At 42.4% G+C, this 24,774-nt stretch overlaps 1 protein-coding gene across 1 annotated transcript in view; it reads left to right on the forward strand.

Annotated features, from left to right (window-relative positions):
- LOC147886197 (NAD(P)-binding Rossmann-fold superfamily protein) overlaps window positions 1-24,774 on the forward strand; it is a 76,985-nt gene that overhangs the window by 38,329 nt on the left and 13,882 nt on the right. The window contains exons 6-11 of the mRNA XM_087395377.1: window positions 15,545-15,700; window positions 16,495-16,531; window positions 16,740-16,822; window positions 17,028-17,102; window positions 22,404-22,478; window positions 22,674-22,760. Coding sequence (XP_087251503.1) covers window positions 15,545-15,700; window positions 16,495-16,531; window positions 16,740-16,822; window positions 17,028-17,102; window positions 22,404-22,478; window positions 22,674-22,760 — 513 coding nt within the window. The remainder of the gene's footprint in view (window positions 1-15,544; window positions 15,701-16,494; window positions 16,532-16,739; window positions 16,823-17,027; window positions 17,103-22,403; window positions 22,479-22,673; window positions 22,761-24,774) is intronic.

Consider the following 24,774-nt stretch of genomic DNA (forward strand, 5'->3'; position numbering starts at 1 on the left):
GGCACAGCCAGTGCGCGTAGCGCGCAGCATCGATCGCGACCAGCCGCGACAGGCAGCCGACCGTGCAGCTGTTAGCTGTCGGGTCGTGTGACCAGCAGCAGCCGGTTGCACACAGGCAGCCGACCTCGATCAGCGGGTTGTGAACAGCAGCGTCCTCGGGATGCGTGCACGTACAGGTACAGCCGTACCGGCTGTACCCTCAGCCAAGGGAATTTTGACATTTTTTTTTGGGGATCCGTGCCCTCGCAGGTACAGAAGGTACAGCTGCACAGGCACAAACAGAATTTGTTTAGGGAAGAAGGAAAAAGTGAGAGCACTCTGCTCTTTTGCGTGGTACTTGCAAGTACACGCAGGTACAAAAGTACAACGAGGTTTTTTCTTGATGCATTTCCGGAATTTTTCAGTTCTAAAACTGTGTTTGAGGGACAGCAAGTACACTCGTGTCCCTCGTGCTTGAGGTGACTAGTGCCACAGTGTGTGGTGGTTGCACAGTTATTTTTCGGGAAGGTCAGATGTCTTGATTTGCAGAGGGCTTTTATGCTTACACTGAGTGCAAATCTCAGTTTTTCGGGTGACTATTACAAAGGGCTTTTGCCTGGAAGTGTATGTAGTGTATGCCTTGAGGTAGTGTGGAGCCAGGGTGCCCACATTGGTCTTGTTTCCGCAGTGTACTCAGTGACATTTCTTGCAGGTCACATTCTGTGTACGACACTTTGAAAATCTCAGTTGAGCCACGCTTGGCCAGGGCGCATCGAGTTTACTCGGTCCCTAACTGTCCATCGTTGACAGAGCTCAAAAGACTTTCTTTTCGGTGTTTGTACGTTGGGATCTGTGTTGCTACTGTGCACACAGGCAATTTATGCATTACATTGTCAGGTGAAAGTGCCAGGAGAGCGCTGAACTTTGTATGCTACCTCATTGTTGAGGGTGTTTTTCACTTGGTACAGGTGTCAAATCAAGGGGCTTTTGCCCAGATTTTGCTTGTGAGCACTTGAGTTACTGTTTGAGAACTTCAGATGCCTTTTATCCCCTTGGCAGAAGGGTGATTGGTTGGGATTTGTCCCATGATTTGTTGCAGGTTTGTGACAGGCTGAGGTGTTTGGAGCTTTTTTCAGTGGACAAAACAGTGTATGCCAAGTGGTTTATGCATATAAAATCAGTGCAATACCTCATCTGAGGTGGGAGAAGTGTTCAGGACATCAGTGTTTTGTGTTTCGTCAGATGATGATGCACTTGTAAAGCACTTGTGGAACAGCTGCAGCATTCTGTAGTTACTGTTTTATGCCTATTTGAGCACGGTACAGTGTGTCAGAAGGAACAATGACTGGAGGGAAAATTTTCTGTTTTGCTGCAGGATTTTTGACAGTAAAAAACAGCACTATTGTGAGTGCTCCTGGCTCTTCATAGAGCAGTTTTTCTGAGAAATCAGAATTTTATTTAGTCATTTTTTTGACTTACAGGGAGTCGGGCACTTTCCTTGTCTGATATGGCATCAGGGGGAAGTGAATCCTCAATACTGAACATAAAGAAATTGGAAGGGGCACACAATTATGCATTATGGGCAGAACAGTGTTTGAATGTACTTCTGCTAAAGAAGATTTCTAAGCCCATAAGGTTGAAGGGTGTCCAGCCATCTGGGATGGCAGATGATGAGTGGGAGGAGCTTGATTTGTCCGCAAGGGCGGCTATCATGCTTACTCTCACTGATTCTCTTGTGTTCAATGTTCAGGCAGAAAAGACCTCTTATGGCCTATGGCAGAGGCTAGAAGAGTTGTATGCCCAAAAGGGTTCAGCCAGTAAGGTTTATTGGCTGAAAAAGCTCACTGACCTTTGCATGAAGGAAGGTACAGCTATGACCTCACATTTGAGTGAGTTCAATGCCATCTTTACACAGCTTATCGCACAGGGATTGAACCTTGATGAGGAGTTCAAGGCTACTTTCTTGTTGTGTACCCTCCCTGAGAGTTGGGACACTTTCAAGACCACCCTGTCAAATTCAAATGTCACTCTTATGTATGCTGATGTGGAGAGCTCTCTTCTCATGGAGGAGATGAGCAGGAAGAATAATGCGGCAGCAAGTCTTCCAATGCTTTTGCAGGTACAAGATAGAGGTAGGACTCAGCAGAAGGGGAGATCTGCTGGCAAGTCCAAATCCCATAGTCAGTCCCGTGGTAAGAAAGATATTGAATGCTTTTATTGTGGCAAAAAGGGACACGTGAAGTCTAAGTGTTTCAAGTTTATACGGGATCAGAAAGCCAAGAAGGCTGAGGCAAAGGATGCAGGCAGTGGAAGCAAAGGCAAAGGCAAGGCCAAGGGAGATGACACTGATGCAGTGAATGTTGCAGCAGAGGACAGTGACAGTGACAGACATGATGTATTATGTTCTTCTGCTGTAATTGCACATACATTGGTTGTTGATGGCCATGACATGTACACCTGGATCTTGGATTCAGGTGCTTCTTTTCATGTTACGCCTCATAGGGAGTGGTTTACTTCCTACACAGGTACTCATGGAATTGTTCACCTTGGGAACAACTATGCATGTCAGATTGCAGGGATTGGCAGTATACAGATAGTATTCCCTGATGGACGCATATTTATACTTGATGGTGTTCGCCATGTGCCGCAAATCAAGAAAAATCTGATTAGCACTGGCTTGTTGGATGACAGTGGTTACCATACCACATTTGGGGATTCCAAATGGGTGATTACTGATGGCCAGGTTGTAGTGGCTGAAGGTTATAAGAGTGATACCTTGTACCCTCTTTATGTTTCCAGTGTAGGTAATCATGTTGTTGCCATAACCGAGCTGCCGAAGGTTTCATTGTGGCATAGCCGGTTGGGACACATGTCCGTTAAAGGAATGCAAGAACTGTCACGTTTGGGTTATCTGCCGTCTCTTTCTTTTTCAGATTTGCCTACTTGTGATCATTGCATTTTTGGAAAGCATTCTATGACTCCTCATAAGAGGAGAACTCCCCAGAATAGAGCACTGCTTGATCTAGTGCACACTGATTTGTGTGAGATGCCACAGCTATCACTAGGGGGTGCAAAGTATTTCATTACTTTTATTGATGATGCCACACGCAAAGTGTGGGTCTATTTCTTGAAGCATAAGAGCGATGCCTTAGATGCTTTCAAGAAGTTTGTCGCTCAGGTTGAGAATCGGACAGGATGCAGGCTGAAATGCCTCAGATCCGATAATGGGGGTGAGTATGTGTCACATGCTTTTGTACAGTTATGCGAAGCTAAGGGCATTAAACAGGAACTCACAGCCCCTCATAATCCATCTCAAAACGGTGTGAGTGAGCGGATGAATCGAACTATTCAGAAGAAAGTTCGATGTATGTTGTCTTACGCTGCATTGCCCCATGGCTTTTGGGCAGAAGCCGTGCAAACAGCAGTTCACCTAATTAACAGGTTGCCGAACAAGGCTTTGGAGTTGAAAGTGCCAGAGGAGGTGTGGTCTGGCAAGCCACCTTCATATAAGCACTTACGTGTGTTTGGCTGCGAGTGGTTTGCTCATGTACGCAAAGAACTGCGCACCAAACTGGAGCCAAAGTCTTTCAGATGCATCTTCATGGGTTACGGTGACGAAGGTGAAATGGGGTACAGGTTATGGGATCCCGTCAAATGGAAGATTATACGCAGCAATGACGTCATCTTTAAAGAGGATAGTGTACACAAAGAACCCATGCAACCTGTGGAATACAGGAGGGTTGTTTATGATGATGTCGGACAGCAAAGAATGCCCATTAATATGCAGCAGCAGGCTGCTGTAAATAACCCTGTTCAAGAGGGTATACAGGCTGAAAATCAGCCAGACAATTTTGCCAATGATGCACCACTGGATATGCCAGCAAATGGCGCTGTAGGACAGCCAAATATGGTGGTAGAGCCACCCGTCATGCATGACGAACAGGCTAGACAGCAGCCTAATACGGAGCATTTTGTTAGGAGGAGCACCCGTGTACAACGGCCTCCTGACAGGTTTGTTCCAGGAGCCAATAATGTGGCTGATTTTATCATGCTGACAGATTGTGGTGAGCCTTCCAGCTTCAGGGAAGCTATGGAAAGAACAGAGAAAAGGAAGTGGGAGAAAGCCATGCAATCAGAAATGGACTCCCTACTTCAAAATGATACATGGGACTTGGTGCAGCTACCTGCAGGCAGAAAGGTTTTGCCATGCAAGTGGGTTTACAAAGTCAAAGTGGATTCAAATGCTTTACCGAGGTATAAGGCCAGATTGGTTGCCAAGGGATTTAAGCAGGAGAAGGGCATTGACTTTGATGAGATCTTTTCCCCTGTAGTCAAGATGACTACTTTGAGAGCAGTGTTAGCTCTTGTTGCTCATGAGGACATGGATTTATGTTAGATGGATGTGAAGACTGCTTTTCTTCACGGAGATCTCCATGATGAGATCTACATGAGTCAGCCAGAGGGATATGCTGTTAAAGGAAAAGAGAAGCTTGTGTGTAAGCTCAAGAGGAGCTTGTATGGACTCAAGCAGGCACCAAGGGAATGGTACAAGAAGTTTGATGCCTTCATGCAGTCCCAAGGATATCATAGGTGTGAGACCGATCACTGCTTGTACACCAAACGGGCAAAGGATGGCAGTTTGATGCTACTCATTCTGTATGTGGATGACATGCTGATTGCCAGCAAATCTCAGCAGGAGATTATTGCTTTGAAGAAGCAACTACATAAGTCTTTTGACATGAAAGACTTGGGTGATGCAAATCACATACTAGGTATGCAGATTACTCGTGATAGGTCTAAGGGACTTTTGTCTCTATCACAGGAAGAGTACATTGGCAAGGTACTGCAGAGGTTTAAAATGGAGGGGGGGAAGTCTATTAGTACCCCGTTGCCTCCACATTTAAAACTCAGCAGTAAGGACAGCCCCAGATCAGATGATGATAAGGCTGAGATGGCCAAGGTTCCGTATGCATCTGCAGTTGGTTCTTTGATGTATGCCATGGTTGCCACTCGTCCGGATATTGCTTTTGCGGTGGGAGTCATCAGCAGGTATATGGCAAATCCAGGCAAGCGGCACTGGGAAGCAGTGAAAGGCGTCTTGAGGTATCTCAAGGGTACCAAAGACTTGTGCATATGCTATGGTAGGCAGGATGCATTGGTGCATGGTTTTACAGATTCAGACTATGCAGATAACCGGAAGTCTACTACCGGTTATATTTTCACATTTGCAGGAGGTCCTATATCATGGGTGTCTCGGTTGCAGAAATGCATTGCACTGTCAACCACTGAAGCTGAATATATTGCAGCCACTGAGGCTTGCAAGGAAGCAATATGGCTTACTCGGCTGGTGGGAGATTTGGGCATTACAGGAGATATGCCAGTTTTGCATTGTGATAGTCAGAAGTTGCTTTTTCCGAAGCTCAGCCAAAACCCAATCAGTGTGTTGTCGGCGAGTGAGTTCCCACCCCAAAGGATAACCAAGATGACGAACAAACTGAGTGGGTGGAATGATATCCCCGGGCCATAATAGACTATGCCAGTCTTTGGAATGCAAAGGGAGCAGCTTAGACTTCCGAAAATTAACAAGAAGACGAGCTGCCAAACCATAAATAGAGAGGGCTTGCATCAAGGCTCCAAGATCATGGGGCGTATTCTTCGGGGTAAAGAAAGAATCATCAGCATAAGCTTGAGCAACCATGCTGCAATTAGCATCCAATTCCAAGCCATGAAGTGATCCTCTAGCCACAAGATGATCAATATATTGCAGCATAGGATGAGTAGCAATGGCATACAGTAAAGCACTGAGAGGGCATCAATGGCGGACCGAACAACGAAGAGTCCACTCATCAGAGATATCCCCAGAGATAATGCAAGCCGCATTGCTATCTCTGTAAAGCCAGTAAATAACCTGCTGCATTTTTTGTCCAAACCCCAAAGCTCGCATAGTTTGCGAGATGAAATCCCATGGAATTGTGTCAAAGGCTTTTGCAATATCTACCTGCAAGAGTAGAACATCCTGCTGCGTGTATTTGGCATATTCAATCCCAATATATATATAAGCATTGGCAATGTTATCTGTGATATGGCGACGTGGAACAAAGCCATATTGGGAGGGATGCAACCCATCATACAAATAACCTTTAATCCGATCAACCACCATTTTGGCAATGATCTTGTGAATGACTGGCATGAGCGTGATTGGCCTCCAATCACCCAATGAATCACATAGCTGCTTTTTTGGAATCAGCTTGAGAAGACCCTTTTTCCATGACAAAGGCATCTGCTGATTTTGCCATGCTGTATTTACCATTTGTAGCAAGGTGAATTTAAGAAGATCCCAAAATGCAAGAAAAAATTCAACAGTGAGACCATCCCATCCTGGAGATTTCCATCTGCCACAGGATCTCAGTGCATCAGACAATTCCCTTTCAGTGAAGGGATGTTCAAGTTCGAAAACCTGAGCATCAAAGAGAATTGGATGAAGATGCTGCAAAAGAAGCTGACGCGCAGACAGGACCCGAGGAGAAAGAGTATCCAGATGCCCAAAATGAGTGGAGAAGTGCTGCACACATAAATCAGCAAGCTATGAACGAGATGTTGACCAAGAACCATTAGGCATCCGGTTCCGACAGATATTGGCTGCCTGTCTTTTGTAGTGTAAACTCTTAAAAAATTGCTTGGAAGAGCAGCCTTTATCCAAAAATGCCCGTTGTCTGGATCGAGTTTCCCATTGAGCAATCTTTTTGCGATCATTAGATTGAAGAGAGAATTGAGCCTGACATAAGAGAATGCTTTCCTCTGAAGACAAATGGCGAAGATGAGCAAACTCTGACATGTAAATTTGGCATGTGCTACAGTCTCCCTTGTGGCTTGCATATAGGATTTGCCATAATCTCGAATAACTGCTTGCATCCGAGCAACAAAAGCCTGCCAAGCATAATCCAAACCAATGCGTATCTGATGAGAGAGAGGCTGAATAGCATAAGAGACCAAGGCTTTAAAGTCAGCATGCTCCAGATAACTATTATTAATCAGCAAAAGCCTTCGGCAAGGCAATCTGTTAGTGGGAAATTCATGTAAGGAAAGCCTCAACTAAAGAGGAGCATGATCCGAATGTGTGAAAGCATGATCAACCCAAATTTGACAAGTAAAGGCATCACAATGCTGTGGATCAATCTGATACCATCTATCCAAGCGTGCCCGATAAGAAGATTGAGCATTATGCTGAAAGGTATAACCCGGAAGCATGGGCTGTAATTACTTTCAGAGATCAACCAGGGGCAACTGAAGTAAAAAATCAGACCATGCCTGTGTTTCAGAAGCCAACATATGAGTGTGGCCTTGTGAAGATAGTGGGAGAGAGGGAAGGAGTCTCACTTGCGGCTTTCTCACATACACAATGGGGGAATACACACAAAGGTGGAGGCTGAAAACAGTTTTCCTCTTCTTAGTTGTGTAAGCCAAAAGAACTCTAGTACAAAGAAATAGAAGAACCCTATATGTGGGTCTCAAACCAAACTCAACTAACTAAGGTGGCATACTAACTGAGCCACGAACTAGAGTAGATAAGGATAGTTGTCATCTAGCTATTATTCATGGGTGGTGTACCAACCGCATCTGCAGCTAACAAGTTGGTGACATAAATGCACAACGGTCACCCTGGCATATCGCGAGTGGAGCTCGATATCTCAACACTCCCCCTCAAGCTCAATCCCAATTCCTGCACACCAAACAGGTCTCTGAACTTGCGCAGCTTCTCTGCGTCCAATGCCTTCGTGAATATGTCAACTACCTGATCCTCTGTGCTGACATAAACTAGATCAATAAGACCTAGTAAAACCTTCTCCCGCACATAGTGATAATGTACCTCAATGTGCTTTGTTCTAGCATGATAGACTGGGTTATTTGCCAAGTGTATACTGCTCATGTTGTCACAATAAATGACAATTGGCCCATCTGTAGGCTGATGCATATCATAAAGTAGCTTATGCAACCAAGCTACCTCACATGCAGCCATTATTGCACCCCTGTACTCAGCCTTTGTGCTCGACAAGGCAACTGTAGGCTGTTTCTTGCTGCTTCAGGTGACCGCAGCACTCCCAAAAGAGAACACATATCCACTGGTAGATCGTCTATTAGAAATACTACCAGCCCAATCAGCATCAGTGTATCCATGCAACTGTATCTGAACCCCAGCCTCATAAAATAGTCCATACTGCAATGTGGACTTCACATACATGAGTATGCGTCTAGCCGCATCCAAATGCGGTTTCCTTAGAGCCTGCATAAACTGACTTACCAATCCAACACCATAGCTTAAATCTGGCCTGGTAATAGTCATATAAATCAAAATTCCTACTATGCGTCTGTACATAGTAGGGTCTTCTAGAAGCTCACCTGCATCTGTGCTCAGCTTCACATTCTGCTCCAAAGGAACTGAAATAGGCTTACAACCTGTCATCCCATATTTGGACAGCAAGTCCAATCCATACTGCCTCTGCAAGAGCTGTATCCCACTTGGTGATCTAATCACCTCAATGCCCAAGAAATAACGCAGCTCTCCCAAATTCTCATCTCAAACTTCTGCTTCAATAGCATTTTCACATGAAGGATATCTTCATCACTATCACCTATGATGATCAAATAATCAACATAAATGACAAGCAGCATAATACCTTTCTCTGTTTTTCTCACATAGAGTGAGAAATCTGCCTTGGAAATCTGAAAGCCAATAGTGACAAGATACTGTCCTATCTTATCAGACCATGCTCTAGGTGCTTGCTTCAAGCCATACAAGGCTTTCTTCAACCTACAAACAAACTCAGGATGAATAGCATGAACATAACCTGGTGGCTGCTCCATAAAGACCTCTTCTTGCAAATCATCATGCAAGAAGGCATTCTTTACATCCATCTGATGTAAAGACCATCCCTTTGATGTAGCCATAGCAATGACTGCTCTTACAGTTGCCATCCTTGCAACCGGACTGAATGTTTCTTCATAATCAATGCCATATGTCTGTACATCACAACACACAATAATTTATTTTCATTCATTTTGGAGGACTATCCAGGCTGAGTACCTTGACATAAAAAGAGTGATCTGGAGCATACATAGAGATGATTTAAAATGCATAATCTTCATGGGATGCCTCATCTTGTGGAGGCAAATTCACTGTAAGTAGATTTGCATTTTCTGTCTTTGCTTTGTCTCTGCAGAACTTCTCACTATGGTTGTTTTTGCCACAGTGTTTACATGGATTAACTTTGAAGCAGTCCTTTGAAAGGTGATTTGTCTTTCCACAGTGATTGCAAGGAGAATACTTGCCCTTCTGGAATTTCATAACATAAGCAGTGTCATTGCCTTTCCTTAACTCCATATGTCTTTCTTCTTCTTGGAGATCTGAGATAATGCCTTCAAGGTTTGGATTGGGAAGATTCTTCAAAGTGCTTACAATGTGATCAAAGCTTTCAGGCATACTCTTAAGTAGTACTGCCATAGCATCATCAGGGGTGATAGGAGAGTTGATAGAAGCTAACTGAGTCATAAGACTCCGCATATAGTTGACATGGGCAGCTAAAGTAGTATCACTTGCCATCTTTAATTCAAAGAAAGAGATTTTAAGTGATAGTTTAGAAATATGAGAGCTTGCACCAAAAATCAAATCTAGCTTCTGCCATGCTTCCGATGGAGACTCCAAGTCAGATATATGATGTATGTAATCATCACCCAAAGCTAAAGCAATTATACCATATGCTTTTTCTTCTCTTGCTGGATCCCTTGCTGGTCGTGTCGGAGCGGAAGATTCCCCAGCATTTGAGGCCGTAGAAGAGGCGGTAGGAGTAGGTTTGACAAGTCCCCATAAGTTCTCCCGCATTAATGCAAATTTTACCTTCATTTGCCATGTATGGAACCCCTTTCCATTGAACTTCTCAAGATTATATAAAGTAGCCATGAGAGGGTCTAACCCAGATATTGGGCAGTGTCTATCTCTCTTACAAGGCAAAAAGAACTGAAATACTTCCAAAGTATAGCCACTTGATGTAGCAAATAGTAGTGACTAGTTTTCAAACAATGATGCTACTTTTGCATGCTTCATAGGAGTGAATGAAATAAACACTTTCCAATCACATCCAAGTCTAGCAAGTCAAAACAAAGCTGAAGCAACACTTGTAGTGAAGTTATTAAAAACTTCAAAAGACCAGAAATGCTAGAGTAGCATTTTATGTAGCATCATTTTCAAAAGTATGTCAAAACTGTCAAAACTAAAGAGCTGAACTTGGAGGGCTCATATCACACTCTTCAAAGCAAAAGAAAGAGGGCTTTCTGAGGCAAAAGAAAGCTGGTATACCACAGTAGATCCTCTGGAAGGAAGAGGCGAAAATATGCGTCAGGTCGCCTTCACCTTCATGAACAAAGTCGACTGGTTTTTCTCTGTTTTCTCCTTCAATATGCAGCCATTGCTGCTCAGATTTCAGCACAAGGTAGCTCTAGGTATGGAGAAGCTTGCCCTGGAAGGAATTAGGAAAAGACAGAGCAGGTGCAGAGAACTTGCAGTAGAGGATTTCGACGACTTTTCTGCAATGGCGACGAGCAGCGCGCGAATTTCGTCGATTCCTTCCAGCCCAAAGTTCGCCCCAACCAGAGGGATCTCCAGCAGAAAGGGCGTGGGAAATGGTTGAGGATTGAAGGAGAACAAGCTCAAGCAAAATTTTGGGAGAAGAGGGAGAGATGGTGAAGAAGAAGAAGAAGAAGATGATGATGATGTGGCAGAAATGGGCTCAAGGAGGATCAAATGGCTCTGATACCATGTTGGAATACTGAAAGAAAGAGTAGAGTGGACACAAAATCAGAATACTTGCTTATAGAATGAAGAAGAAAGAGGTCCTTAAGTAGGCACCTCATACAAGGTCACTGACATCACTGATGACCTCAAAGCTCCTCAATCATCTCCTCAATCTGCTCCTAGATTCACTCAATCATTCTATGTGGCTTTTCCACCACCTAACTGTGCTTGTGGGCACCTAACTGTGCCTCTAGCACTCACACATAGAAACATAAGGTGTGCCTGAGGCATACACCTTGAGATATCCCAACACCAGGTGCTCTCAAAACATCCTTGGTCTTCCTTACTCCAGGTGTAACAACAGAAGGAATACCCAACTCATCATCAATGCTCTGTTCTGAGCCAGTGGATTCACCATCCACGTAAGAGTGACCTGCATTCACATCAAACATGGGCTGATCTACCTTCTCTTTTCCTTTTCGTGATACCTGCGTACCACTATCTGCATTGCTTTGAGGAGATTCTCCTGATCTCAATCCGCCTGTCCATGGTGAAGTATGTGAACCACTGCTAGAGGACACTGCAGGTCCACTGATCTTTTGTGATTGCTGCTGTGAATTCTGTGCAGCATTACCATTTTGTGCATCTACATCAATCATTACATTTACTGGTTTATATAAGCTGCTCATCTCATCAAAAACAACATCTCTGCTCACTGTTAACTTACGAGTAGAAGGGTTATAGCATCTATACCCTTTCTGCTGTAGAGAATAACCAATAAAGACACACTTCTCAGCTTTTGGATCCAACTTGGACCTCAACTCATCTGGCACATGAACATAGGCAATGCAACAAAAAATTTTCAAATGAGAAATATCTGGTTTCCTACCAGTATACATCTCCTCTGGCGTCATGCCATGTATTGCTGCAGTGGGAGTCCTATTCATTATGTAAACTGCTGTAGCAACTGCTTCAGCCCAATAATAATTTGGTAGATCTTTTTCATTTAGCATGGCCCGAGATACCTCTCCAATATGCCTGTTTTTCCTTTCTACAAGTCCATTTTGCTATGGGGTATGATTGCATGAATATTGCTGCTTTATGCCATGCTCCTGCAGGAACCTTGCAAACTCATTTGAGAGGTACTCTCCCCCTCCATCTGACCTTAGGCATTTTATTTGCAGGCCTGTTTCTTTTTCAACCATAGCTTTAAAAGCTTTGAAGTGCCCAAACACTTCACTTTTCTTTTTCATAAAATACATCCAAACTTTTCTGCTGTAGTCATCAATAAAAGTGACAAAATAGTGACAGCCTCCAATAGATGCAGCTTTAGTAGTCCATACATCAGAGTGGATTAATTCCAATGGCTTTTTACTCTCTTGAACATGCCTAGGAAATGGTTTCCTTGCCTGTTTTCCAAATTGACAGGCTTCACAAACCTTATGCATTTCTGCAACCTTGAATATAGGCAACCTTGCAACAATATTTTGGGCTTGCATTGATTTAAGTCGCTGTATATTAACATGACCAATGCATTTATGCCAGATATCAATATCTGTAACTACACCGGTCCCATGTGCAAACATTGCTGCACTCAATTCAGGCATGTCCGCATCCCATCCAACGTAAACATCCTTTCCTTCTTCTTTCCTTTTGCTATCAAGCGACCGTTATTTTTCATGTCCTCAACAAAGCATCCATGAGGATTAAATCTGACCTGCAAGCCTTGCTCAACCATTTGACTAACAGAAACCAGGTTCTTGGTGATTTTAGGGACATGAAATACATCAGATTTTCCCATCCTGCATAGACAAAGGAATTTTACCAATCTGCACAATAGGATGTGCAGTATCATCACCAGTCTCCACAAATCCTGGTTTTTCCATTTTCCTTGCATCCTGCATCCATTCTGCATGACCTATCATGTGGTTTGATGCACCTGATTCAACATACCACACATCATTTTGTTCTTCTGCACTTGTCAGAGAATTGGTCATGTGCTGCACCATAAATAGATGCTCATTTTTGTCATCACCCTGTCTACTAGAAGATGCATAATTGCCTTGCTGCAATTTTCCATTCATAATTTTGTAGCAGTCCTTAGCCATATGACCCATTTTACCACAATAGTAGCATTCAACATTGTTGTTTGCATTTTGGCCTCTCTGCCATCCACCACGGCCTCTTTGGCTCCCCCTGTCTCTAGAGTTACCACGTCCTCCTCCATAGGACTGGTTTTCTTGAGTTTGCTGCATATTCTGATTTCTACCACGACCTCCAGATCGGCCTCCTCTACCTCTACCTCTACCTCTACCTCTACCTCTTCCAGCATTTGAGTAGAAGACAGTTTCTTTTAAAGTTCCTCCTGAAGAAGATGCACCCCGTATTTCTCTGCTCTTCAGAAATTAGAAGAGCAAACAACTCTTCAAAATCAAGAAATTTTTCACGCACGGCAATGGATGTCCGGAACTGTGCATAATCCTTTCCTAGACCATTCAAGGTCACAGAAACTAGATCATCATCTTCCACTGGCGACCCAATGGAAGCAAAAGCATCTGCAATTTTCTTCACCTTCATGTGGTAGTCATTGATGCTCATATTTTCTCTCTGCACATTGTGCAACTCCTGCTTGAGTTGCATTTTCCTGGCTTGTGTATTTGTGCTGTAGATTTTTGTCAAAGTATCCCATGCCTCCTTTGGCGTACTTGCATCCTGAATATGCACAATCATAGAATCTGAAATACTGATAGACAACCAATACATAACTTTTCTGGATCTCTCATGCCATCCTTTAAATGCGTGCATTTCCTGTTGATTGGGAACATTAGGAAGAACTGGTTCTTCTTCATTTCCTGTAATGAACTCCCAATAGCCTTTTCCCATAAGGAAATTCATCATTCTAAACTTCCATGCCTGGAAGTTGTTCTTGTCAAGCTTTTCAGTGACAATCTGTGAAAGAGAATCAGGCGCCATTACAGAACACTGCAAAATATTCTGTCACTGCAAAAAACACAGCTTTTGCCTCACACGGGCAGATCTGCAAAACGGACGAAAGTGGTATTTGACCACACAGTCACTTCCTAGTGACGATTATGCATCAACAGGTAACAAGCATGATTCTGCAACTCCCAATATCTCTGCACACAGGCATACGGTGCAATTTCTGCGGCAACTTTTCATCGACCAGCAGAGCAGTGGTCGCACAGCAAAAACAGGGCCTTTTTTTGAGTGCTTACGAAGAACTTTTGCCTTCAAAACGGGCCCCGAAATGGCCTCGAATCAAAAAAATAAAGTCACTAAGAGCTTTGCCCTGACCCGCAGCATATACTGTCCTATCGCCACAACGCGAAGGGCGTCTCAATCTGAAACGGTGCACTCTTGCACTTCCGACTGTGCTATCTGCAGAGATTTGCTCCCAAACTCGAAAAAGGAAAGCAACACTAGTCCTCTTACCAGGACACCGCGAACTTGGTTTGCTTTCTTGAGCTCCTTACCACGAACAAGGCTCTGATACCATGTGAAGATAGTAGGAGAGAGGAAAGGAGTCTCACTTGCGGCTTTCTCACATACACAATGGGGGAATACACACAAAGGTGGAGGTTGAAAACAGTTTTCCTCTTCTTAGTTGTGTAAGCCAAAAGAACTCTAGTACAAAGAAATATAAGAACCCTATATGTGGGTCTCAAACCAAACTCAACTAACTAAGGTGGCATACTAACTGAGCCACGAACTAGAGTAGATAAGAATAGCTGTCATTCAGCTAGTATTCATGGGCGGTGTACCAACCGCATCTGCAGCTAACAAGTCGGTGACATAAATGCACAACGGTCACCTTGGCATATCGCGAGTGGAGCTCGATATCTCAACAGGCTTGAGGTGTTGTCACCCGATTGAGGGGCATTATTAAAGTCACCACAAATGAAGGCATGTTGTCGCCATGGATAAGTATGCATGGCAGCCCAGATCAAAGCTCTATCACGAGAAGAATGGGGGGCATAAACCGATGCAAATTCAAAAATTTCCCCTTGAACAAGGCATTGAACAATAATCCATCTACCATGGCGATCATTGAGAGCCACAACAGGTTGAAGGTCGTGCTTTACCAAAAAAGCCACACCAGAAAAGGAGTGCTCTCCAGCATAGAAGATATCATAACCAGCAAAATGGCCTATTTGACCAGCATACATATGCTGATTATGCTCTTGCAAAGCAATTATATCAGGCTGCAATTGCCTGATATACATCTAGACCAGTTTTCATTTGCGACCATCACACATTCCCTGTACATTGAGAGTAACGCACTTCAGATGATCAAGCATATTTACAGTTATGGGACAGGTATGTACAGCAACTAATGGGCTGTCTATGTCTGCATTTCCACCTCAATGTCCGGGCCTCTGCCCTGGGATGAAGCATCAGCCTGAGGGGAGGACAAAAGTGCAGCAACTTCTTCTTCAGGAAACAAGGTCCGATTTGCAATCACAGCAGCCCAGGTCAAGCCAACACCAGAGTCCCACACACACACACACACACACACACACACATACACACACACCCCTCAAACACACAATCTGGCTCAAAGACGTTGCTGTAGTAGAAACAGAAAGTTGCTCGCACACACGCATGCGCATGCGCATGCGCACGCGCACCGCACCTGCGTACACACATGTTTGTGTTAAGATACTGCATGTGTAACATGTAATGATATTTTAGTTGCTTCCGTCATTTCTGATACATAATATTTTTGTTGACTAATCTAAATGATGTTTATGATGATAGAGCTATACAATAAATATCACAACAGTCGAAGGTTTCAAAAAGTTCATGGAGAGCTTGACACGTCAAATTGTCAGTGGGCAGCAAGGGAGGACAACTGGTGTTGACTTGGTTTTGAGCTGCGTAGACAATTATGAAGCACGGATGGTTGTGAACCAGGTATATTAATATTCTCACACCAATTAAAAGCAGTTGTAGTTCAATTGTGTTATTATTTTGTATTCATAAAATTATTTGAGCATGCATGATGCAATTTTATTGCTGCAGTCTTGATTCTGGGTAATTGAATGAAAAAGGTGTGAACTATGCCAATTTTGGTAAGAGTATTCACACCCTTTTCATCTTTTCAAAATTGAGACTGGGGGTTATTTCTGTTGTTGTTCCTTGCAATTTAGGGTTCGATGTCCTTTTGGCAATCTTAATCTAAAACTTTCAAACAAACCTCCTCCATTTAATTGTGATGTTGAATAGCATCAAAGGATGCTGATGCTACTCATACTGGAAGATATTCAACACTGGAGGGGATTAGATTTGAGAGCATGATTCTTGGAATTTTATGCACCATTTCTCTGCCATATTGTTAGTGTTTTTGGTAAAATAAACATTTTTTCTAAAACAAAAAGTTCGAAAATTCTACGCAAATTGGAGCAGACTGCTTATTCCTGGAAAATGTGTTACTAAGATGTATCTATTATCAAATCTCTCATAAATCAGTGATTCAAGGTTATCAATTTCTGATCCCATGTACTCTGATGCACATAACAAGATGTTCTTTACACAACAATAGATTTAAGAGCACTATTCAAAAGTGTAAACACATCACCTTTGTATCAGGCGAGGTTAAATGTGATGGAAAGTTTTAGAGACATTCCTTGTCCTTGTGGATCATCATGACGAACTGGTCTGCTCTTAATTTTCCAAAGGGATCTAAATCTGTACGATGAATTCTGCAGGCATGTAATGAGCTTGGACAGACATGGATGGAATCAGGTTTGCTATATACTCTTATGTCTTATGAGAACCCTTGTTTGTTGATAATCCATGGTCGTTGGCTCTTTAGAATAAGTAATTGTGATGGCATGGGGTGGTCTGGTCTCTTGTCAAGAGGCTAATCTCATTTACTACAATCCAAACTGAACCTTTGTCAGACTGAGGCATGAGATCGTTGATTTTCTTAACTTGCAATGTGTTGATTCAGGTGTATCAGAGGATGCTGTTTCTGGACACATACAACTGCTGATTCCTGGAGAAACAGCTTGCTTTGCATGTGCTCCTCCATTGGTAGTTTCTGGTCTTTATGCTAATCTAGCAATTTGAACTGGGTTAGTAGGATCTTAGAAGGGTGTGATCTGCGGTGAACAAAACTTTGTCTTTTGAAAAGCGAAGTAGTGCGAGGTTTGATATGTAAAAAGACGTTAACTTTGCATCCCTATTACTTCCGAAGGAAAATTTTGAAAGGCTACTTCTTCTCCTGTTTCTATTGCAGGTTGTTGCCTCTGGAATAGATGAGCGCACATTGAAGCGCGAGGGAGTTTGTGCTGCTTCATTGCCCACTACTATGGTAGCATTCATCATATTTTATTTCATCTGAATGATTGTGAAAGCTATAAATTCAAAACAAGCATAAATAAGTTACAGGCCATAATACTGTCTTTGGCACTGCCTCTGTATGCATGCAAGCATGTTTGACTGAAGTAAGACTTAAAAGACAGGGAGCCCTACTGTTTTCATACCTTTTTAGTAAGTCTTGACGGTAGTAAGTCTTAAAAGACAGTGAAACCTACCGTTTTTATACCTTTTTAGAGAACCTTTTAGCACTATATATTTTATGATCTATTGATTGAGATAGATACTCTTATGAACATGCTGTGTAGTGTAGCTTTCAAAACAAGCTCAAAAACAAGCTCAAACAAGACATAGAGTTTTGACTGCAGATAGTCTTATAAAGAGCAGCGAGACCTGGATGTTATGAAGAAATGACGATACACACACACACACACACATAAAGAGATAGGCATCAGTTGAGGGGCCAAGGTGGGACCCTTGCTCGTAGGCTAGTTTATTTCAACACGATCCACCTTCGGAAAGGACCAAACAAGATGTAGGACCATGAAAACACAAAGACTCTTCATCATGCTCAACATGGGTGAGCCATGCCCAATAGATTCTAGATGGAAGTTTGTTTATGCAGAATGACTTCACAAACATTGACCACAGAGGATGAATCTGAAATCTGCTCGAAAGGATCAGTCCAAAATGAGTTTCAGCTTTGTCATCCTGCTTGCCAGGGTTGCAGACTTAACCTGAGATGAGAAAATAGCTTCTTTTGATGCTTCTTGTTCCTCCATCACAATAAGTACAGCCTCTTTTTGATCAATCAAGTTACTTGTGTGAGCTTTGTATGTGACTAACGCATGGCCATATTGAGATGGCTGCCATTGATTGTCAACTATGTCTAGCCAAGTACTCTTGCATGCAGTTACACGTAAGTTTGGACATGTCTGGATTTATTCGGTATTTTGGTGTGCACTTGCACAGACTTTTTGGGTTGACCGTGGTCTTTAGGTTAGGTGTGATGTTCCCTCTTGAGCTTTTCAATTTCAACTCTTGTAAAGCAGTCTCTAATTTTAGCGGCCCTGCTGTAATCTCTCACATGACTAAGGGAGGCAATGTCACCCAATGGCATCACTGCACCAATCTCAGGCCTGGTCAATACACCTACACGATGAACTTTTTCCAGAATCTATTGTGTCTGCCACTACAAACGTCTGCCTTGCGGGCCAATAGTGCCTGATTCTTTATGGACACTCATTGCGGGCATCACCAGCAATTCTCCTCCAATGAGTGAAGCTTTAATTCAGCTCCAATGAGTGTTTGACACAATTCCATATTAAGATGTTTTATGTGCCTTGACATAGATCTTCATCATTGGGATGGCTATTTGTGGCATGGGAAGTTTAATCAACCCCTCACATCAATGGAGGCCTAATGTTCAACCAAGGCTTTGATACCATGTTGACATTTTTGTTTCTTTGGAAAAAGGTTATTTCTGAAATCTTGGCCAAAGCAACCTATTGTAAGAAAAGCATACAAAAACCATAAAAACTCATGAATAGCATCTTTGTATGAAATTGGAAGGAGAGGAGTAATGCCAAGAAATTTGAGTAGAGCATCAAATGAGGAAATAATGTCATATCTATTGAGTAGCTTGGGAAGCATTTGACAGTAGTCATGGATACCTTGAAGACTCTAAATTGGATCCCAACTAGAGTCCCACCAAAAATAATGTGCGTGAACTGTGTGCTGCTTACATGTAGACTGCATTCGTTTGGATGTGCATTTGGGGTCACAATCAGACTAATCCATGGGCGACTCACCTCCTAGCCATCCCGGAGCATGTGGGCTAATGTTCAAACTCCCATGAGCCTATACCCTTAGCTCTGAGAACCAGTCCCAAGGAATCATCGTCTCTATCTCATGATCTGCTATGTTGAAGGCAGGGGTATAGGATCAGTCCAGACCAGACCATCCAGTGCTGTGTGCACACTGAATACCAACACAATAGCCTTGGCCACTCTTAACGGAAGAGCATCCTACTTTATGAAAAACACCTTGGCTAAATATAGCGAAGTGGCCCTTTGCAAGTGTCCAATTCCTCTAGTCCCACGTCAACCTGCTTCCCTTAATCCTAGGGCCTGGATAACAACTTGGTTCCAGCAGATGCATAATAATTTTTATCAGTTTTTTGAGATTGCTGCTCTAATGTAACTTTTGAAAGAAGAACAAATTCCAATGGCTACTTAAGATAGAGAGTAGCTTCTAAGAACTCAAGCATTGACGCTGTTATGCAAGACGATAAGTATTGATTTAGCATTTGACATACAACCAAGATACCTGGTATATGACAAAAAGTTGCTTCCTATTGTTCACTCTTACCTCAAATGGACAGTTTATTTCTTTCGGTGCCAATATATGATGAAGTAGATCACGCTCACCCAAAGTGTATTTTTACTCGGGCAGTTATGGATGCTACACAAGCATGTTGGGTAGAATTTGCGCCCTGGCTCACATTCTAGGATTACGCAATTTGGTTGCACATGCAGTGAGTAGGTAGATCTCATGGTGATCATCAATCTTTTTGTGGATGTCCTGGATTCCTCATCAATACAAAACCTATCGAAAATCTAGTGACTGTGCTCTCAAAATCCTCACCATCAATTTCGTGAATATTTTAATATGCCAAAGACAACTTCAAAACAAGGACTTGGGCACATCAATATGGGTTCTGAATGATCAGCCTTCTCCATGCAAGTAGGATAGTTTCTTGTCTTATTCATATACAAATGATGTTCTCTTTGATCATCATACATGTTTTCCTCATAATACTCATACTTGACAAATTGTGCTAATAGAGAGTACCAGGCAAATTGTTATGCCACATGTCCCAGCGTCGACAGAATCTATGAATTACTCAATGCAACTTACTACTAGCCGTAGGGTTGAAAGCGATGTAATCTAAATGGTAACCTTTTGTTTGCATTGCCAACAAATGAAAGCAATGAGAAGACTGCCACTTCTCCTACTACTTCTTTTCCAATTGAAAACACAGAAAGCATCTCCACGGACAGATGGTGTACCTGAACAGTGAACATGCAGTTGTAAGATATGGTACTAGGAGAATATCCAATTTCTAGATCTAAAGAAGCCTTGTTCTTCAAAAAGGCAATGCATAGATTATGGTAATCAATGGCAGACTTTGTACCTTGCAACAAAAGTACTCAAGCGCACGATTTTTGATATGTGGCATTTTCGGATTCCATGGTTTGCCAAAGAGCATTGTCTTATAGACGAATCTAAAGTTTATCAATCACTTTGGATTTCTCTTTTGAAATTTTTGGCATAGCATTATGATTTAGGTTATCTTATCACCCAAAAGTGGATGGGTGAAATGAATGGATTAATCAAATCTTGGAAGACATCTTGCATTACTAAATCTAGTCACAAGTATCATCTTGGTAAGAGTATCTGCCACTCATTGAGGTTGCATAAAATGATTGTTTCCATTGTGCTATCAAAATGATACCATTTCAAGCAGCCCATGGACTCACTCTAATAGTACCTATCAATTTCGTACAACATAGGCTGGCATATCACCTTAGTCATTAGATGTTCCTGGACACCTCAAAGACTATTTTACAAGCTCCAAGTGGCTGATGGTGGGGATCAAATGAATACATTTAAAGTCGCGATGCAAGAGTGGCATCAATGTAGCCATAAACGCAGGCATCATCTTGAGGCTAATGAAAATGGCATGTTTAGTGTTGTCTGTAACTCTAGGTACAAAATATGCATTGCCAAAGCTATGGCCATGATACTTTTGGAACTTTTTGGATCCTCAAGAATACTCAATACTAAGTAGTAAGTTAGATTTACCACTACACCCATGGTTGAAATCATATGTTTCAGCCGATAAAAGTGTTCCAAAATCAAGGTGCTTGTAAAATTGAAGATGGCACCACAATGGCCTACGAGTGAAAGTGGTTGATTGAAAGCGATTAAATAAAGAGCTATGGTGAAAACCTGAAAACTCTTCCCAGAATTCATAATGTCTATCCTTAAATATTAACAATCAAGGTCAAATCATTAACCTCAAGCCCAACTTAGCTAAGAAAGATTATTTGTATTAAACGAAAGAATGATGGATTGGAAATGGAAAATAACGATAAGTGTTTTACAAAAGGATCTCGAATCCAAGTAAAGTAGTGAGGCAATCTGTAATAACAAAATTTCAATGTCTCTTTTCGTGTAAATTAAGGTGGCATTGAAACTTTATTGTTTTTTATTCTACGCTATCCATATTAGAAGGGTAATCAATCAAGAAATGTCATTCGACTAGAATCCTAAGTGCTTTGAGCTCCACAACGTAACAAGTATCATGCTCCTTTGTATTGAATGATACATTCATTAGCGCTATGAGTATGAGCACATAGTAGATGGTATTAGAGGCATGTTTTTTACGGGTACAAGGACCTGTTTGTCTTGACCTCTTGTAATGGGCTGAAGTGTCTTGGAGACTTTTCCCCCTCAAGAGAGACATCTGTTGACCTGAACTAAGAAACTGCTAATAATACTGGTGGATATGATAATCCCGAAAGCCACTGCTATTTGATAGTTTGATCAATGGATCTACTCATTAGGCCTTAACTTTGATGTAGGTAGGATGATAGGAGTGGAGGTCCTCTTTCATGTTCTCCTTTTTCCAGGTTTACATCTATATGAGACAAGCTGGGTTCTATTAGTCTTGCGTATTGAACTCTCGTAATGATCCCTAAGTCTCCGAGAGTTTTCCCCTTTAAGAGAGGCATGGTCTTGAAAGTCCCAATACCACTAGTTGATGCCCCATCATTATCTGTAGCACACGTATAAAATAAGCCCTGAACACATTACCATTGAATTTAAATATATTTTGCTTTATCAATAACAGTGTGCTAATAAAAGGAGCTATCATTTAGGTTTAAACTCAATCTTGAAGGAATGAGGATTATGAGTAGAATAACCTCTGTATTACACGAATCGGCTGTCTGGAGAACGTTTACAATATTCGAGTGCCTAAAGTCACATATGAAATTCACAAGGTGCTTTATGTTAGAGACTAGGGATGCTAGGGTACGGTGCCCAGGGAACAGAAGGTGCATGTGTTATCGTTAAAACTGTATCTATGGGAACAGAAGGTGCATGTGTTATCGTTTGCATATTTTGTGGCAATTTACATCTGACTCTGAAGGTCTTCAAGCAATGCAAATTGTGGTTCAAAGATTTGAATTCTCTTCATGTTAACCTTTCATTTTTTTAATATCTGCAGGGCATTGTGGCTGGGCTTCTTGTCCAGAACTCTCTTAAATATCTACTTCAATTTGGCAATGTTTCTAAATACTTGGTATCCTTTTCAGCTTTCTCAAGTATGTTGAAAATTTTCATTGCTGTATATGTTGAGCTCCTCATTGGCTCCTCATAGTGCACATGCACATGTGGGCCTTAAGCAGTTCTGGCTGCATGCATCATTGATGATAGAGATATGTTACCCATTGATTGTGTGCTTGATTACTTAACAAGTGTACTTATGGAATGACAGGGCTATAGTGCATTGAAAGATTATTTTCCTACTATGGAAATGTGGCCAAACACACAATGCTCCAACCAAGCCTGTCAAGAACGCCAAGTATTCTCTCTCTCTCTCTCTATGTGTGTGTGTGTGTGCCAAGTTTTTTGCTTAACTCGAATGGCAGATTATTCCTATGAGAAAATCTTTCACAAAGACAAGTCGGTTTCCAATAAGAAACAAAAACAGGTGATGGATTCAGATGATTCCCTTCATGACTGTGCTGAGGCTCAGCTTGTTTATGAGGTTATGCATGAAGGGTTTGAAGACACTCGTAAAGGTTGGAAAGATCCACTTCCCACCACTGGCATTATGGTGGAAGTGGATGATATATTTGATCCAGTTAAGGAGTATGCAAAGCATGCCATTATAATTTTCTTCCCAGGACGGATGCCTGTTGCTGCAAATGTTGGGAATTGGTTGACTCGAACCCTGGGTGGTTCTTATGTCAAAAAAGTTCATTATGCAGCGAGGGGCTTTTTCGAGATCATCATGGCTGATAAGGAGCACCATCAGGTTTTGCTGGAGCACTCTCCTCTTTTCTATGGCCAGCAGATGGTCCATGTTCTACCCTAGTCTCCCACCCGGGATTATCAAGCATTGATTTGGCATCATTGCCATGTTTGGATAGAAGTTGTGGATTTTTCTCAATGCTTGTCTTCTCTTCTACCTAAAATTGCAGTTTCCCTCGGTAAGGTGGTATGTCCACCACGACTCAATGGAAATTCGAATCGCTTCTGCATTTTGTGGGATACAGATCATTCCACTCCAGCTTCATATTCGGTCACTTTGAATAATGTTTCCATGGGGAGTCCTTTTACAAGGTCAAGTGGGAGCTGTTTGCAGGTGCTTGCTTTGAATGCAAGCAATTTGGGCACATGGCTTCACAATGCCCTTCCCGAGCTCCACGGATGCCAGTGCAAGCTGAAATGGTTCAGCCTTTGAATAAGAATGCAAATGCCTCTTCTGTGGTAAAAAACAAAGGGGTCAAACAATTTTCCTCTGTTCAAGACAAAGGCAAAGCCCCGGCAGTCTCACATGGTAATGCTTCTTTTCCTGTGCCTTTGTCCTCTCCATCTCAGGGGAAGGGGGAAAATTTTTTGACTGATGGATGGCAAACTCCTCGCAAAGTGATCTCCCCTAGGCGACCTTTGCCTTCTCGGACTTAGAGTGGTGCATCCTCTCATGGGAAAACACTTGCTGAAAACTCTGGTGTTGGCTTGACCTTGTTGGCTTGACCTGGGCTGCTGTGACTGCAAATCGGACCTTGTCTTTGTGAAGAAGTTGCTATACTTTTGTCCTCTCCTCAAGCCGATGCTTCATCCCAGGGCAGAGGCCCAGACATTGAGGTGGAAATGCAGACGTAGACAGCCCGTTAGTTGCTGTACATACCTGTCCCATAACTGTAAATATGCTTGATCATCTGAAGTGCGTTACTCTCAATGTACAGGGAATGTGTGATGGTCGCAAATGGAAACTGGTCTGGATGTATATCAGGTAATTGCAGCCTGATATAATTGCTTTGCAAGAGCATAATCAGCATATGTATGCTGGTCAAACAGGCCATTTTGCTGGTTATGATATCTTCTATGCTGGAGAGCACTCCTTTTCTGGTGTGGCTTTTTTGGTAAAGCACCACCTTCAACCTATTGTGGCTCTCAATGATCGCCATGGTAGATGGATTATTGTTCAATGCCTTGTTCAATAAAAATTTTTTAAATTTGCATCTGTTTATGCCCCCCAGTCTTCTCATGATAGAGCTTTGATCTGGGCTGCCATGCATACTTATCCATGGCGACAACATGCCTTCATTTGTGGTGACTTTAATAATGCCCCTCAATCGGGTGACAACACCTCAGGCCACACTCATATGTTGGCTTCTGAAACACAGGCATGGTCTGATTTTTTGCTTCAGTTGCGCCTGGTTGATCTCTGAAAGGAATTACAGCCCATGCTTCCAGGTTATACCTTTCAGCATAATGCTCAATCTTCTTATCGGGCACGCTTGGACAGATGATATCAGATTGATCCATAGCATTGTGATGCCTTTACTTGTCAAATTTGGGTTGATCAT

Source organism: Dipteris shenzhenensis, chromosome 24, assembly GCF_047967505.1.
Source record: "Dipteris shenzhenensis isolate YYH24624 ecotype China chromosome 24, Dip_SZ_1.0, whole genome shotgun sequence".
Taxonomy (NCBI): domain Eukaryota; kingdom Viridiplantae; phylum Streptophyta; class Polypodiopsida; order Gleicheniales; family Dipteridaceae; genus Dipteris; species Dipteris shenzhenensis.